This window comes from Dasypus novemcinctus, chromosome 6 (genome assembly GCF_030445035.2).
Source record: "Dasypus novemcinctus isolate mDasNov1 chromosome 6, mDasNov1.1.hap2, whole genome shotgun sequence".
Taxonomy (NCBI): domain Eukaryota; kingdom Metazoa; phylum Chordata; class Mammalia; order Cingulata; family Dasypodidae; genus Dasypus; species Dasypus novemcinctus.
In genome coordinates, this window is record NC_080678.1 from 47,457,450 (window position 1) to 47,472,968 (window position 15,519).

The window sequence follows — 15,519 nt, forward strand, 5'->3', positions numbered from 1 at the left end:
CAAAACTGGAAGAACTAGAAAAAGAAGAGCAAACTAAACCCATAGGGAGCAGAAGGAAGAAAATGACAAAGATGAAAGCAGAGATAAATTAAATAGAAAACAAACAATAGAAAAAATCGACAAACTAAAAGATTCTTTGAAAAGATCAACAAACCCTTAGCTAGACCAACAAAGAAAAAAGAGAATACAAATCATGAAAATCAGAAATGAAAAGGGGGATCTTATTACTGACACCACTGAAATAGAAAGGACTGTAAGTGGATACTATGAACCTTATGTCAATAAATTAGGTAGCCTAGATGAAATGGACAAATGCTTAGAAACACACAAGCTATCTACATTGACTCAAGAAGAAATAGAAGAGCTCAACAATACAGTTACTAGTAAAGACATTGAATCAGTAATCAAAAACCTCTCAACAAAGAAAAGCTCAGGACCAGCTGGTTTCACAGGGGAATTCTACCAAACATTCCAACAAGACAACTTCCATTCTGAACAATTCAAGAGGAGGGGACACTCCCTAACTCATTCTATGAGGCCAACATCACCCTCATACCTAAACCAGATAAATATCCCAGGAAAAAGAAAACTAAAGACCAGTATCTCTTATGAATACAGAAGCAAAACCTCAACAAAATCCTAGCGGAACCAAAGCCAACTCATATTAAAAGAAGTGTGCACCATGATCAAGGGGGATTTAACCCTGGTTGGCAAGGTTGGTTCATAAAAACTCAATTATTGTAATACTCCACATTAACAGAATGAAGGAAAATAAACTCAAACATCTCAGTTAATGCAGAAAAGACATTTGACAAAATACAGCACCTTTCTTGATGAAAACACTTAGAACACTAAGAATAGAAGAAAACTTCCTCAACCTAGTAAAGGACATACGAAAAGCTCAAGCTAACACACTACTTAAATTCGAAAGACTGAAAGCATTCCCTCTAAGATTTGGAAGAATACAGGAATGCCTACGGTTACCAGTGCAATGCAGTATTGTACTGGAAGTATTTACCTTAGCAGTTAGGTAAGAAAAAGAAATTAAAGGCATCCACGTTGGAAAGGAAGAAGTTAAACTTATTTGCAGATGATATGGACTTTTCAGGATTTTCTATTTATAGGAGCATAACAATGTTCTTAGAGCTATAATAATAAGTGAATTCAGGAAAGTGACAGAGTACAAGATGAATACCCAAAAATCAAGTCTTGCTATTCACAAGCAGTGAAGAAACAATTAAGAAAATTCCATTCACAATAGCAACTAAAAGAATCAAATATCTAGGAATAAATCTAACCAAGGAATTAAAGGACTTGTATTCAGAAATCCATAAAACATTGCTCAAAAAAATTAAAGAAGACCTATTTAAATGGAAGGATATTCTATGATTGGAAGACTGAATATTGTTAGGATGAAAACTACCCAAAGCAATTTTTAAATTCTGTACAATCCCAGTTTTAAAAATCTAACAAGCTTCTTTGCAGAAATGAAAAAGCCAATCATCAAATTTATATGGAAGGGTAAGGGGCCCCTAGTAGGTAATGCCAACTTAAAAAAGAAGAAAAAATTTGGCGAACTCACACTTAATGATCTTAAAACTTATTCCAAAGCCACAATAATCAAAACAGCAGAGTAGTGGCACAAGGACAGACATAGAGACCAATGGGATAAGAATTGAGAGCTCAGAAATCTCCTATTTATGGCCAAGGGAGTTTTGACAAGGTGGCAGGGACCTCTCAATTGGGAAAGAACAGTCTCTTTAACAAATGGTGCTGAGAAACTGAATATCTATTTGCAGACAGAAGTAGAAGGACCCCTACCTCACCCCATGTACAAAAATCAACTCACTTGCAGACTCACTCTGCATTCCAACAGCAGCCCCAGTCTGGGTGCTTTTTTCATCTGCCAGAGAAACATCTGGCCGCCGTGTGGGCCTCGACCTGTTGATGGCACTGCAGCTGGCCGGGGACAGTGGTAAAAAAATTTTAAAAATTAAAAAAAATAAATCAACTCAAAATGCATTAAGACCTTAATATAAGAGCTGGAACTATCAGTCTCCTGGAAGAAATCATAGGAACCATCTTTAGGACCTTGTGTTGGTCAGTGGTTTCTTAGACTTTATACCCAAAGCACAATCAACAAAAGAAAAAAAATGTATCAGACCTCGTCAGAAACTTTTGTTCCTCCAAGGACTTTATCATGAAAGCAAAAAGACAACCTGTATCAGGTGTTCTAAACCTTTTTTTGTTCCACAGACCCCTTTGCCAGTCAAGTGAAAACCCTTACTAAGTGCACACTATACTGTGTATTATTTTAAAAATATAAATATATAACACCAGCATCAACACATCCCCACAAGAATAATGGTTTGTTTTTAATTTCAATTCAAGCTCACAGACTCGTGGTTAGGAACCCCTGACCTATACAGTGGGAAAATATATTTTGAAACTACATATCTGATAAAGGATTAATATCCAGTATATATATGAAAATCCTACAATTTAACAACAAAAAGACAATCCAGTTAAAAAATGGGCAAAAGACTTTAACAGACTTCTCTCTAGAGAAGATATACATATAGCCAGAAAGTACATGAAAAGATGCTCAACATCATTAGCCAACAGGGAAATGCAAATCAAAAGCACCATGATGTTTGTTAGGTTTTTGTTTTTTAACATTATTATTATTGTATTACTGGAATAATGAAAATGCTCAAAAATGACTGAAGTGATGAATGCACAACTGTGATTATACTGAATACCATTAATTGTACACTTTGGATGGATTTATGCTTTATTAAATGTCTCAGTAAAATTGATTTGTTTTTTGAAAAATGCAATAACATTTCACACCCATTAAAATGGCTGCTGTTTAAAAAAAAAAAAAACAAGTGTTGGAGAGGATGCAGAGAACTAGAACACTCATTTGTTGCTGGTGCAAATGTAAAATGGGACAGCCACTGTGGAAGAGAGTTTTGAGGCTCCTTAGAAAGCTAAGTATAGCACTTCCATATGACCTAGCAATCCCACTACTTGGTTTATACCCCTAAAGGTTGAAAGCAGGGACTTAGATATTTGTGCACTGATGTGTGTAGTGGCATTATTCACAATTACCAAAAGATGGAAGCAGCGCACGTGTTCATCAACTGATGAATGGATAAATAAAATGTGGTATCTTCACACAAGGGAGTGTTATTCAGCCATGAAAAGAATGAAGTCCTGATAACAAGTGACAATATGGATGAACCTTGAAGATACCATGTTGAGTGAAATAAGCCAGACATAAAATCACTAATACTATATGATCTTCCTATTTTGAAACTATTAGAATAGCTCATAGAGTTAAAATCTGGAATATAGGGTTTCCATGGGATGGGGTGGTGATAGGGAATAAGAATTTAAGGCTTAAAATGTACAGGATTCTTATTTGGAATTTTGTAAATGTTTTCATGATGGACGGTGGGGATAGTAGCACAACATGATGAATGCAGTTAACAGCACTGAAATATGTTATCTGAATATGATTAAAAGCAGAAATATTAGATTGTATATATGGTAACAATGATCTATTAAAATCCATGGAACTGCACTACACCAACAATAAGCCCTATGTTAAACCATGGTCTTTAACTAATAGTACATATTTTAAAATGTGCTATCATCAATTGTAACAAATGTTCCACACCAACCAATGCAAGGTGTTGGTGATAGGGTGGTTATGAGAATCCTGTATTTTCTGCATGATTGTTCTGTAAACCCACAACTTCTCTAATAAAAGAAGCAAAAAGACAGATTGGCAGAATGGAGGGGGTAAAAAGTGTAATCCAACTATATGTTGTTTACAAGAGATTTACCTTAGACCAAAGACACAAATAGGTTGAAAATGAAAGGTTGGAAAAAGATAATGCATGCAAATAGTAATGAAAAAAAGAACTGGGGTATCTCAACTAAAATTGGACAAAATATTCTTTGTCATAGACTAGGTTATAAGAGGCAAAGAAGGACGCTATAGTTTAATAAAAAGGTCAACCCACCAAGTAATAGCAATGATAAATTATTCACCTAACCAGGGTTCGCCAAAACACAAGGCAAACACAGCACAACTGAGGGGAGAAATAGACACATCTACAGTAATTATTGGAGACTTCATTACACCACTCTCATCAATAGATAGAACATGTACAAAGAAATCAATAAGTAAACAGAGAACTTGAATAATATAATAAATGAACTAGACCTAATAGAGATATACAGAACATAGCAACCTGAAACAGCAGGATGTACATTCTTCTCAAGTGCAGAATAGACTACATGTTGGGCATAAGTGTTAATAAATTTCATAAGATTGAAGTTATACAAAGTATAATCTCTGACTACAATGGAATGAAGCAGGAAATCAATAACAAGCAGAGAACTGGAAGATCAACAAATACATGGAAGTTAAATAGCACACTCTTAATCATTGGGTCAAAGAAGAAATTACTAGGGAAATTGGTAAATATCTTGAGATGAATGAAAATGAGAGCACACCATATCAAAACTTATGGTATGCAGTGAAGGTGGTGCTAAGAAGGAAATTTATAGCCCTTCTTACATTAAAAAAAAGAAAGAGCTAAAATCAAAGACCTAACTGCACACCTGGGAGGAACTAGGGAAAAAAGCCCAGCAAATCCCAAAACAAGCAGAAGGAAAGAAATAACAGATTAGGACAGAAATAAATGAAATAGAGAATAAAAAAGCAATAGAGAGCACTAACAAAACCAAAAATTGGTTCTTTGAAAAGATAAAATTGTTAAACCTTTAGCTAGACTGACAAAAAAAAAAAAAGGGAGAAGATGCAAATAAATAAATCAGAAATGGAGAAGGGGGCATTACTATTGACCCCACAGAAATATAAAGGCTCATAAGAGGATGCTCTGAACAACTGTATCCCAAAAAATGAGTCAATCTATTTAAAATGGACAAATTTCTAGAAACACATAGATAGCCTATACTGACTCGGGGAAAATAAGAAAAGATCTCAACACACTAGTTACATGTAAAGATATCAGGTCAGTCATCACAAACCTCCCAAAAAATAAAAGCCCAGGAGCAGATGGCATCATAGGTGAATTCTTCTGAACATTCCAAGGAAAACTAATACCAATCCTGCTCAAACTCTTCCATAAAATCAAAGAGGAGGGAAAACTACCTAACTCATTCTATGAAGCCAAGATCACCCTCATAACTAAGCCAGATAAAGGTACTACAATAAAAGAAAGTTACAGATCAATTTTTCTTATGAATATAAAGGCAAAAACCCTCAACAGACTACTAGCAAATGAAATCCAACAGCACATTAAAAGAATTATATACCATGGGTATTTATCTCTGTATATGCAAAGGTGGCTCAGTTTTAGAAAACAAATTAATGTAATACTCCACATTAACAGAATGAAGGAAAATAACTTCATGATGTAGTTATGATGCAGAAAAGGCATTTGACAAAATACAGCACCCTTTCTAAATGAAAACACTTAGAACACTAGGAGTAGAAGAAAACTTCCTCAACCTGATAAAGGACATATATGAAGAGCTCAAGCTAACACCCTGCTTAAATGTGAAAGACTTCATGAAAGCATTCTCTCTAAGATTAGGAACAATACAATGATGCACACTGTCACCACTGTCATTCAACATTGTACTAAAAGTACTTGCCAGAGCAATTAGGTAAGTAAAAGAAACTAAAGGCATTCATATTGGAAGGAAGAAATAAAACTTTACCTATTTGCAGATGATATGATCCTTTATATAGAAAGTCCTGAAAATTTTAAAGCTGCTATAACTAATAAACATGTTCAGCAAAGTTGTGGGGTATAAGATAAAATCAGTAGTGTTTCTGTACACTAGCAATGAGCAATCTAAGGAGAAAATCAAGAAAAAAAATTTCATTTACAATAGCAACTAAATGAATTAAATGACTCATAACAGTTTACCAAAGGATATAAAGGACCCCATACACAGAAAACTACAAATTTTGCTAAGGAATCAAAAAGATCTAAATATATGGAAGGACTTTTCATGATCATGGATTAGAAAACAAAATATTGTCAAGATGTCAGTTCTACCCAAAATGATTTACATATTGAACACAATCCCTATCAAAATTCCAATAGCCTACTTTGCAGAAGTGAAAAATCCAATTATCAAATTTATTTGGAAGAGTAAGGGGTCCTGAATAGCTAAAAACATCTTGAAAGAGAAGGACCAAGTTGGAGGCACTTCCTGACTTTAAACTTATTACAAATACAGTGGTCAAAACAGTTGGTAGTGGTACAAGGATAGATATATGGATCAATAGAATCAAATTCGAAATGAAAGTTCAGAAATAGACTTTAACATCTATGGCTAATTGATTTTTTTAAGGATTATCTTTAAAAAATTATTTCACATCTTCATTTAGAAAATATTTTTTCTGATTATGTATAGATAACATAAAATGAAGATCCAGTGTAGCAGTAGCAGTTTGATGTTATTTATGAGTTCCAAAAAAAATTTAGATTATGTTTGTAAACTGGTCAGTTCCACTGGTATGATAACCCTTTGATTGAATTAGATTCGGTTGAGACATCTGATTAAATTATGTTAAGACTTGGTCTCTGATCTAGCCTTGTCATTAGAGTGCAACTGTGTTGAGTCCTAACCCTCTTGATAATAAAAAAGATGCTCACAAGGAAGTAAATACACAGAGAAGAAGACCTAGAGGAAGAGAGACAGCTCATTAAACATGGCAGAGGCCCCAGGAAGAGAGATGAGCCTGGTAGTCTACAGCTCACCTTGTGGAGAGACCAGAGCAGCTGAGCCCAGAAAGAAATGACACCCAGGGAGAGTGACAAGCTTTATGCCAGTCCACGACTGAGACTGAAACATCCTAGGACCATGGAGCCTTAAGAGGAAGAAGGAAGGCTGAACCCTCTCAAACATCACCTGCCATTTGCTCCAACACATGTCCAGTGACTTTGGATGAGAAAGTACCTCTTATGGTACCTTGAGTTGAACTCTTTAGGGCCTTGTGACTGTAAGCTTCTACCCCCAAAAAATACCCTTTATAAAAGCCAGCAAAGTTCTTGTACTTTGCATCTTCACCCCTTTGGCTAACTAATATACCCAGGCTTTCTAGTTAAACTGCTTCCTTGTGCAAGTCATACACTTGCAAATACACACACACATACACACACATATATATTATTAGAAGATGGTAGTTTACAAAACAATTATGCATAACATGCAGAATTCCCATACATCACCCCTCCACCAACACCTTGAAAGAAGGATCTGAGATATTTGCACACCAATGTTCATAGCAGTGTTATTCACAATTGCCAAAGAATAGGTGCAACCCCAATGGTCATCAACTGATGAATGGATAAATAAAATGTGGTCTCTACATACAAGGGAATATTATTCAGCATTAAAAAGCAATGAAGGCCTGACTCAACCCGGCCAGCTAACAGGGAGGTGAAGAAGGTCAACCACCACACCAGGGAGCCAAGAGTGCCTACAGCTGCAAGCAGGAGAATTGCATCCATCATCCATGTGGAATCTAAGCCTCCTCTTGATATAGAGGTAGAGTGGACATAACCATCCCAGGGTCCACAGGATGGAAGAATAGAGTATGGACTAGAGTGGACTTACTGATATTCTACTATGGAAATATTGTGATTAGTAATGGAAGAAATTGTAGCATTGATGTGGAAAAAGTGGCCACAGTAGCTGCTGAGGGTAGGGAGTGGGAAGAAGAGATGTGATGGAGCATTTTCAGGACTTGGAGTTGTCCTGGGTGGTACTACACGGACAGTTACTGGACATTGTATGTCCTGCCATAGCCCACTGAGTGGACTGGGAGAGAGTGAACTACAATGTAAACCATTATCCATGTGGTGCAGCAGTGCTCCAAAATGTATTCAACAAATGCATTGAATGTCCCACAATGATGAAAGAGGTTGTTGATGTGGTAGGAGTGGGGTGAGGGGGGTGGGAGGTATATGGGGACCTCACATTTTTTTGAATGTAATATTTAAAAAAATAATTAAAAAAGCAATGAAGTTTTGATTCATGCAAGAACAAAAATGTTCCTTGAAGACATCATGTTGAATAAAATAAGCCAGACATAAAAGAACAATGTATGATCTCACTGATATGAAATAATTAGAATAAACATTCTCAAAGTCAAAATCTAGAATAAAGGTTACCAGGGGTTGGGTTGGACGTAAAGAATGGGGAGTTAATGCTTAAATTATTTGCAGTTTCTATTGGGGTAGATTGTAAAGTTTTGGTAATGGGTGGTGGTGATGTTAGCACAATATAGTGAATGTAATTAACAGCACTGAGTTATATACGTGAGTGTGTAAGAAGGGGAAATCCTAGTTTGTATGTATTTAATTATAATAAAAACTAAAAGACAAATAACATGTAGGACAGTACAACTTTGTGAACCCTATTGTAAATTAAGAACTCTAGTTAATAGTACATTTATAAAAATGTTGTCCCATGAATTGTAAAAACTGTACATCATTAATCCAAGTGGTTAACAATAAGGTGGTATATGGGAATTTATTTTTTATATTCTATGCATGGTATTTCTATAAACCTACAACTTCTCTGGCAAAAAATTGTAATTAAAAAATACAAAGAATCTAATTTAAAAATGAGCAAAGGATTTGAATAGCAATTTCTCCACAGATCAACAAGTGGCCAGTAAGTTCATGGTAAAGATGTTTTAGTTATTAGGGAGATGCAAATTTAAAAAATATACTTCACACCTAGCATGGCTATAATTAATGACAACAAAAAATTAAATTTATAAGTTTTAGCAAGAATGTGGAGAAATAGGAACTCGCCCTCATCCTTTGCTGTTGCAGATGTGAAATGATATAACTGCTGTAGAAAATAATTTGGCAGTTCCTCAAAAAGTGGAACATAGAGTTATTGTATAACCCAGCAGCTCCACTCCTAGGTATATCCACAGAATTGAAAACATATGTTCATGTAAAAACTTGTAAAAGAAAGTTTTAAAGTAGTAGTATTTGTAATAACCAAAAAGTAGAAAAAACCCAAATGTCCATACAGATGAATAAAGAAAATGTGATGTAGCCATGCATTAGAATATTATTCAGTCATAAAAAGGAATTAAGTTCTGATACATGTTCCAAAATAGATGAACCTTGAAAACATTATGCTAATTGAAAGAAACCAGACCCAAAGGACTTTTGTTATGTGACTCCATTTACATGAAATGTCTAGAATAGGCAAACTTATACATAGTAAATTAGTGATTGCCAGGAGCTTGGGGAGGGAGAATAAAAGGGTGACTGCTAATGGAGTATCTTTTTAGGGTTATGAAAATATTTTGGAATTAGATAATGGTGATTGCACAACTTTGTGAATACACTAAAAACGACTGAGTTGTAAGTTTTAAATGGTGAACTTTACGGTATATAAACTATATCTCATTTTTTAAAAAGTCAGGCTTGGCAGTTGCTTAGTCTGATGGAGATACTAGCCAGACCATTCTGAAGACAGGAAAACATTGTAAAGGGTTTGGGTTAAAAAAGAAAAAAGTCAAGAATCCTTATCATGAGGACTAGAAGTTGAACTGAGTCCTGGAAGAACAGGAAACCCACCTAACTTGCTATATGGTCCCTGTTTGATTTAAGATCTAGCCTTTTAAACTCTTCTGAAACAAAAGAATAAAGAATTTTTAAAAGCCTCCAGTACCCCACTTGGAAGTAGAAAGGAACCTTTTATGAATTATTCCTTTTATGGCTGAGTTGGAAGGAACAGGGCAAAAGGCAAAGGCGGCATGGGGGGGTGGATCGTGCTGTGGAAATTAAGAGTACCATTCTTGAAACACAAAAAAACTTTTTTCCATGTAGTATTTCCTCAAATATTTAAAAATAACTACCATGTTTATCTCAAATGGTAAGTTTCTCAGTCAGTGTGCTGCTGCAGGAATGAAATACAGATATGACTGAAATGTTGTCTCCTTTGGGCAGCTGGGCAGGAACTGGGCTAGACATTGGCTGCTTCTGGTAGCAGCCTCCCTTTACCCCGAGTTTGTAGTACAAATGTTTTTATTTTCCATGCATGTCATCAAATGAAAATGGCAGGGAAGGAACTGCTCTAAGAGTCATCTCTTTAAGGTTCTCCCCACCATCTTCCTCATCTTCTGAGCACTCTTGTCATTGCCCTTCTTAAAATGTGTCATTTGCCTTTCAGAGATATGTACAGCAATTCCCAGGTGTATCTAGCTAAGAAACAGAGTGAGATTAATCATACAGAGAGAAAACACAATCATTAGAGTTCTGTTTTCTCATTACTCACAAACCAACTATTAATTAATCCAGTTTGAAATTTTGTTAGAGATTGATATCAAGTTTTATTGAATTATAAACTCTGTAAGCAAGCTTTTCTTAGTTTAAAAAATCTCGACTCTTCTGACATCTCTATAATTATTCATAATTTCTGAACGATTATGAGTAGTGATACTGAGATAATTTCTGCAGGTTCTTTGAACAACTTGATATTTTTCTGCAGATGAAAAGACATAAAGGGTCTTCCAGTCCTTCATATTATCCTCTGACTTAACTGGGACTTCTCAGCTATGTGTGGAGCAAGAGAATTATAGGAATCTTGGGGAGTATGAGATCATGCCAACAGATAACAGAGGAAAGATCAGCTTGTACATCTATCCCTTTGTTTTCATGTTCTCTGTCTAGGACATCAGTTTTCCATGAAATGGGTAGAGGCTGTTTTGCTTTAGGTGTCATTTTTTACTTCTAGTTTCTTTCTTTTAATGGATACTTTATGTGGCTTTTGACCAAGTATCATTTTATTTTTTTTTGTTTGTTTTTTTTTTTAATTGACTTTGTAATAATATTACATTAAAAATATATATGTGAGGTCCCATTCAACCCCACCCCCCCCCTCCCCCCCTCCCCCCAACAACAACACTCGTTCCCATCATCATGACACATCCATTGGATTTGGTAAGTACATCTTTGGGCACCTCTGCACCTCATAGACAATGATTCACATCATGGCCCATACTCTCCTCCATTCCATCCAGTGGGCCCGACCAAGTATCATTTTAGACTGGTTTCTTTGCTAGGAAATACTTCCTAATGTTGACTGGATAGTTTTTTTCTTAATTTCGTGAACTTAAAACATTTCCAGATTGTTGACTTCATTTCCTTAACATATAAAATAGGAACAATTCTTTATTTTTTTCACTGTTTTAATGCTTTATTCTTTGAAGGATTTGCTGGCTGTTTTGGTGGTGATAGTATTTTTAAAGTATTCAAATCACCTTTATGGTTGTGGAATGTAATTTTGTTTCACAAATTGGTTCATGTTTGACTCATTTTCAGTTTGGATGTCCAGTCTGAATAGGCCCTTATGTTTAAGTCATATTTAAGCTTACAGAGTGAATCATTTACAAATTAAAAAAAGCAAGGCAAAACATCTTTTCCAGTTTTTCCAATAAATTACTGCTACAGCCCATCAGACTCTGGATCTGATTCTCCCCAACTGTGGGTCTATACAACTCAACTTATAGTTGCCAAGCATATTGAGGCCCAGCTGGCCTCTCTCCTTTGAACTGTAGGCTTCTCAGCAACCCATTTGAAATAACTGTGTTTTTTTTTTTAATATTATTTTAAAGTTTTGAGATCTGTTTTATAAAATGCTCCTAATACTTTCAGAAGTGGTATTATATAATGAAATATTTTATATGCTTTTCATGACTTTTCTTTTGTTATTTTCACTTAGACTTAAGATATGTTCTTTGCCAAAAAGTTTAGGAGGTGTGCAAATATTTTTGTCTTATTTGTCAAGAATTTCCTAGTACACATGATAGTACATTCTTTTTTTATTTTATTTTATTTTGTTTTTTTAAATTTATTTTTAAAAGATAGGTTACATAAAATGTTACATAAAAAAATATAAGGAATTCCCATTTGCCTCACTCCCCACACCTCCCGTTTTTCCCACATTAACAACTTCTTTCATTAATACGGTACATTCATTGCAATTGATGAACACATTTTGGAGCATTGCCACTAAGCAGGGATTATAGTTTACATTGTAGTTTACATACTCTCCCATTCAATTCTGTAGATTATGGCAGGATATATAATTGCCTGTATCGGTTGTTGCAGTGTCATTCAGGGCAATTCCAAGTCCTGAAAATGCCCCCATATTACACCTCTTTTTCCCTCTTCCTGCCTTTAGCACCTCCAGTGGCCATTGTCCCCACATCAGTGACATAATTTCTTCCATTGCGAGAATCACAATAAGTCTATAGTAGAATACCACTCTAGTCTATATTTTATTCCCCAATTCTGAGGATTCTGGGGTGGTGATGCCTTCTCCACCTCTAATTGAGAGGGGCTTTGATCCCATATGGCTGATGGGTTGGACTCTCTTACTTGCAGTTGTAGATGCTCTCAGTTCTGTGGTGTGGTGGTTGTCTATCCTCACCTCCTTGTTAGTGAATCCATTGAAGTAGAGAGTAGGATTGGAATTCCACTGAGTCTCAGGGCCCAGCTGGCACATGGACAGCCCAGAGATTCAAGTCTCTTGGATATACACCTGCCAACTCCAGCATCAACTATACGTTCAAGTAAAAGGGACAGAAGAGGCATGTGTAGAGAAGTCACATCTGAGTCCAAATCTCACATGATAGTACATTCTTAAAGAATGTCATGTAAGTATATAAGAATTAAGCAATTTTTACTCAAAGACCTGAAAGTTGAAACTTTTTCAGAATACATTTGAAATTATTCAAAATGATGGTAGAAGTGACACCTGTATTAGTCAGCCAAAGGGGTGCTCATGCAAAATACCAGAAACTGGTTGGTTTTTATAAAGGGTATTTATTTGGGGAAGGAGCTTACAGATACTAGGCCATAAAGCATAAGTTACTTGCCTCACCAAAGTCTATTTGGAACAAGATGGCTGACATCATCTGCAAGGGTTCAGGGTTCCTGGGTTCCTACGTTCCTGGGACTTGAATTTCTCTAGGTTCAAGTTTCCTTCCTTCCTGGTGCTGGCTTCTCTTTCCTCTGGGTGCTGACTTCCCGGGTCTTCAGCACCAAACTCTAACATAAGAAATCCCCAACTCTGTTCTTCACCATGCCTTTTATCTGTGAGTCCCCACCCACCAAGGGGTGGAGATGCAAAGCCCTAATCATAACTCAATCTATGCCCAGGTACAGATCAGAGTACAAGCATAATCCAATATTTCTTTTTGGAATTCATCAATTATATCAAACTGCTACAATACCTTTGGTTTCATAAAAACTAAGATACTTTAGCCAGTAATCTTTTTTTTTACTTTAGGGTTTAATGAAGAAATTCATCCGATGTTCTACACGTGTGACTGTGGGAACTATTAAAAAATTTCTAAGTTTAAAACTAAAACTTCCAAGTTCTTATGAGGTAAGTTAAAAAAATACCTGACCTTGAATATCTTGATAATTAGCATCTGCATTAAAATTCTAACAAAAGAAGAGAAAATTAACAGAATACATTCAAATTATTTTTTGTGTAAACTTTGGTTATTTTTATATTAACAATTTCACAGAATGTAATATTCTATTTATATAATAAATATTTTGTAATTTAGCATATCCTGAGTAAAACATGATGCTACTTCATCATATGCTTTATAATTAGAGGAAATACTTAAAGAATATACAATAATTATTCTCAAAATAAATAGCCCTTTTCAGTGGATTCTTTTTTCTTCTATGCAAACATGCTTTAGGTTGTGCTGTTTTTTTATCTGAGACCCTTGAGGGCCATTATTACCAATTCTTTATAGACAGTTTTTTTCACAGTGCAAAACATTGCCTTTTATCAGAAGGGATTTCATATGAGTACCATGACTTTGTTTGTATAAATGCTGCTTACCAGTTTCTATACAGCAGTTATATTGCTCTGATCACAGCATAGCTTGTAATGTATCCAGTGTTTAGTGCATGTTTGTTACCCTAGAGGTAAGGTTGTAACATAAGGGAAACGTGGCTACCATTTCTCAGCTGCCCAAATGGCAGTCTTACAACTTTTATTATTCTGTCCTACCTCCCTTTTAGGTTTTGGTGGTAGCATCTTGAAAACTAAAAACTAGGATTAGTTTCTTATAAACTAAGGTATCAAAGACCGCATAGTTTTTTTGGCTTACCAGATATCAGTTCATGATTCCAGTAATATCATGAACAGTACTCAGAGGAGAAACAAAATGTGATAGGATTTGAACCATAGGCATTAACAAGAATTAAGTCTATATTTCGAAGAAGCATCTGATGCTGAACTTATTTTAAAATTAGTCTCAAATGGACTAACAATTCTTCCTTAAAAATTAATTTTTATTATGGTTTTGTCCTACAGGTATAAAACAGTTTCCAGAGACATGAGTTTTTATCAAAATAAGAAAAATTTGTGAATGTTAAATTTCAAAGCCTTGAATACTTAGTTCAAGTAAAAGATGAATAAATACAATTACAGTGGAAAATAGAAAATGAAATTGTTCCTATGATTTCATTTTGTACTTTATTCTCTTCTTGCCAGATACTATGTATACTTCTATTTCTTTTAAGTCTGATTCATTGAGTTTCCATTTGCTAGTTTTCAGGAAGTTTTTGAGAGAACTAGCACTGTTATAATAGCACATACTGTATTTCTCTATAGAAAAAGATGGAAGGCTGAAGAGACTCAATTCACTGATGGCTTCTTATTCATCCCAGTGCAACAGACTTTTCCTATGATTTTCATGAATATGTCTTGGGTCCTTCCTTATTTTGCTACCCAAAATGTAGGGGAATGATTTTATGAAATATTTGACAGCTGAAACTTCTGGAACAGCATTTCTAATTGGAGCAGGATGGTTTGATTGTTCAATACCATTCCTTACTTAATAATGGCATCCTAAATAAATGTCCTTCTTTGCTTATGAATTTTTTATAGTAAAAGAAAAGAAGAAATTAAGAGTTAAGAAAATATCTGAAAAACATTTTGTGGTCCATATGTCACCATAAAGCATCAAAAAAATCAGTACAATTCAGCTTTGCGTGTCCAATACAATTAGAACTATGCTTATTTCTGACTTATGGTTCAAAATTCTGGTCTATCTAGCCAGACAAAGAATTATTTAAGATACATTCTTTCCCCCCTCTCTACACTTTAAACTAACTCCTATCAGTTTTCTTTTAATATTACAGAACTTAAATGTTATTTTATTTACTGGGTTCTCTGATAAAAATTTGTTTCGTTATGCTTTGTGGAGTTCATGAATCATAGCTGCAGTTCCTGTGGCATTCTTAAGATTGTTGATATTGTTTAGTTCCTGCAACTCTAGAACAGAAGTGAGCATTGATAAGCACAACCCTTTTTTGAAGTTCAATACAAGAAGGCCTTAAAATATTGTGCAAGTTACAAAACCTAGCAAACCAGAGAGGCTGGATAGCCATGGGAGACACA

At 35.1% G+C, this 15,519-nt stretch overlaps 1 protein-coding gene and 1 non-coding gene across 32 annotated transcripts in view; both read left to right on the top strand.

Moving 5' to 3' along the window:
* The window catches only part of PCGF5 (polycomb group ring finger 5), a 140,389-nt gene that overhangs the window by 105,958 nt on the left and 18,912 nt on the right, over positions 1–15,519 (top strand). For all 31 annotated transcript variants that reach the window (XM_058298746.1, XM_058298747.1, XM_058298749.2 and 28 more), the window contains one exon: positions 13,381–13,479. In XM_058298746.1, coding sequence (XP_058154729.1) covers positions 13,381–13,479 — 99 coding nt within the window. The remainder of the gene's footprint in view (positions 1–13,380; positions 13,480–15,519) is intronic.
* LOC111761790 (small nucleolar RNA SNORA77) lies at positions 1,852–1,977 on the top strand. The gene has a single exon (XR_002795051.1). It is a non-coding gene; the product is annotated as a small nucleolar RNA SNORA77 (small nucleolar RNA).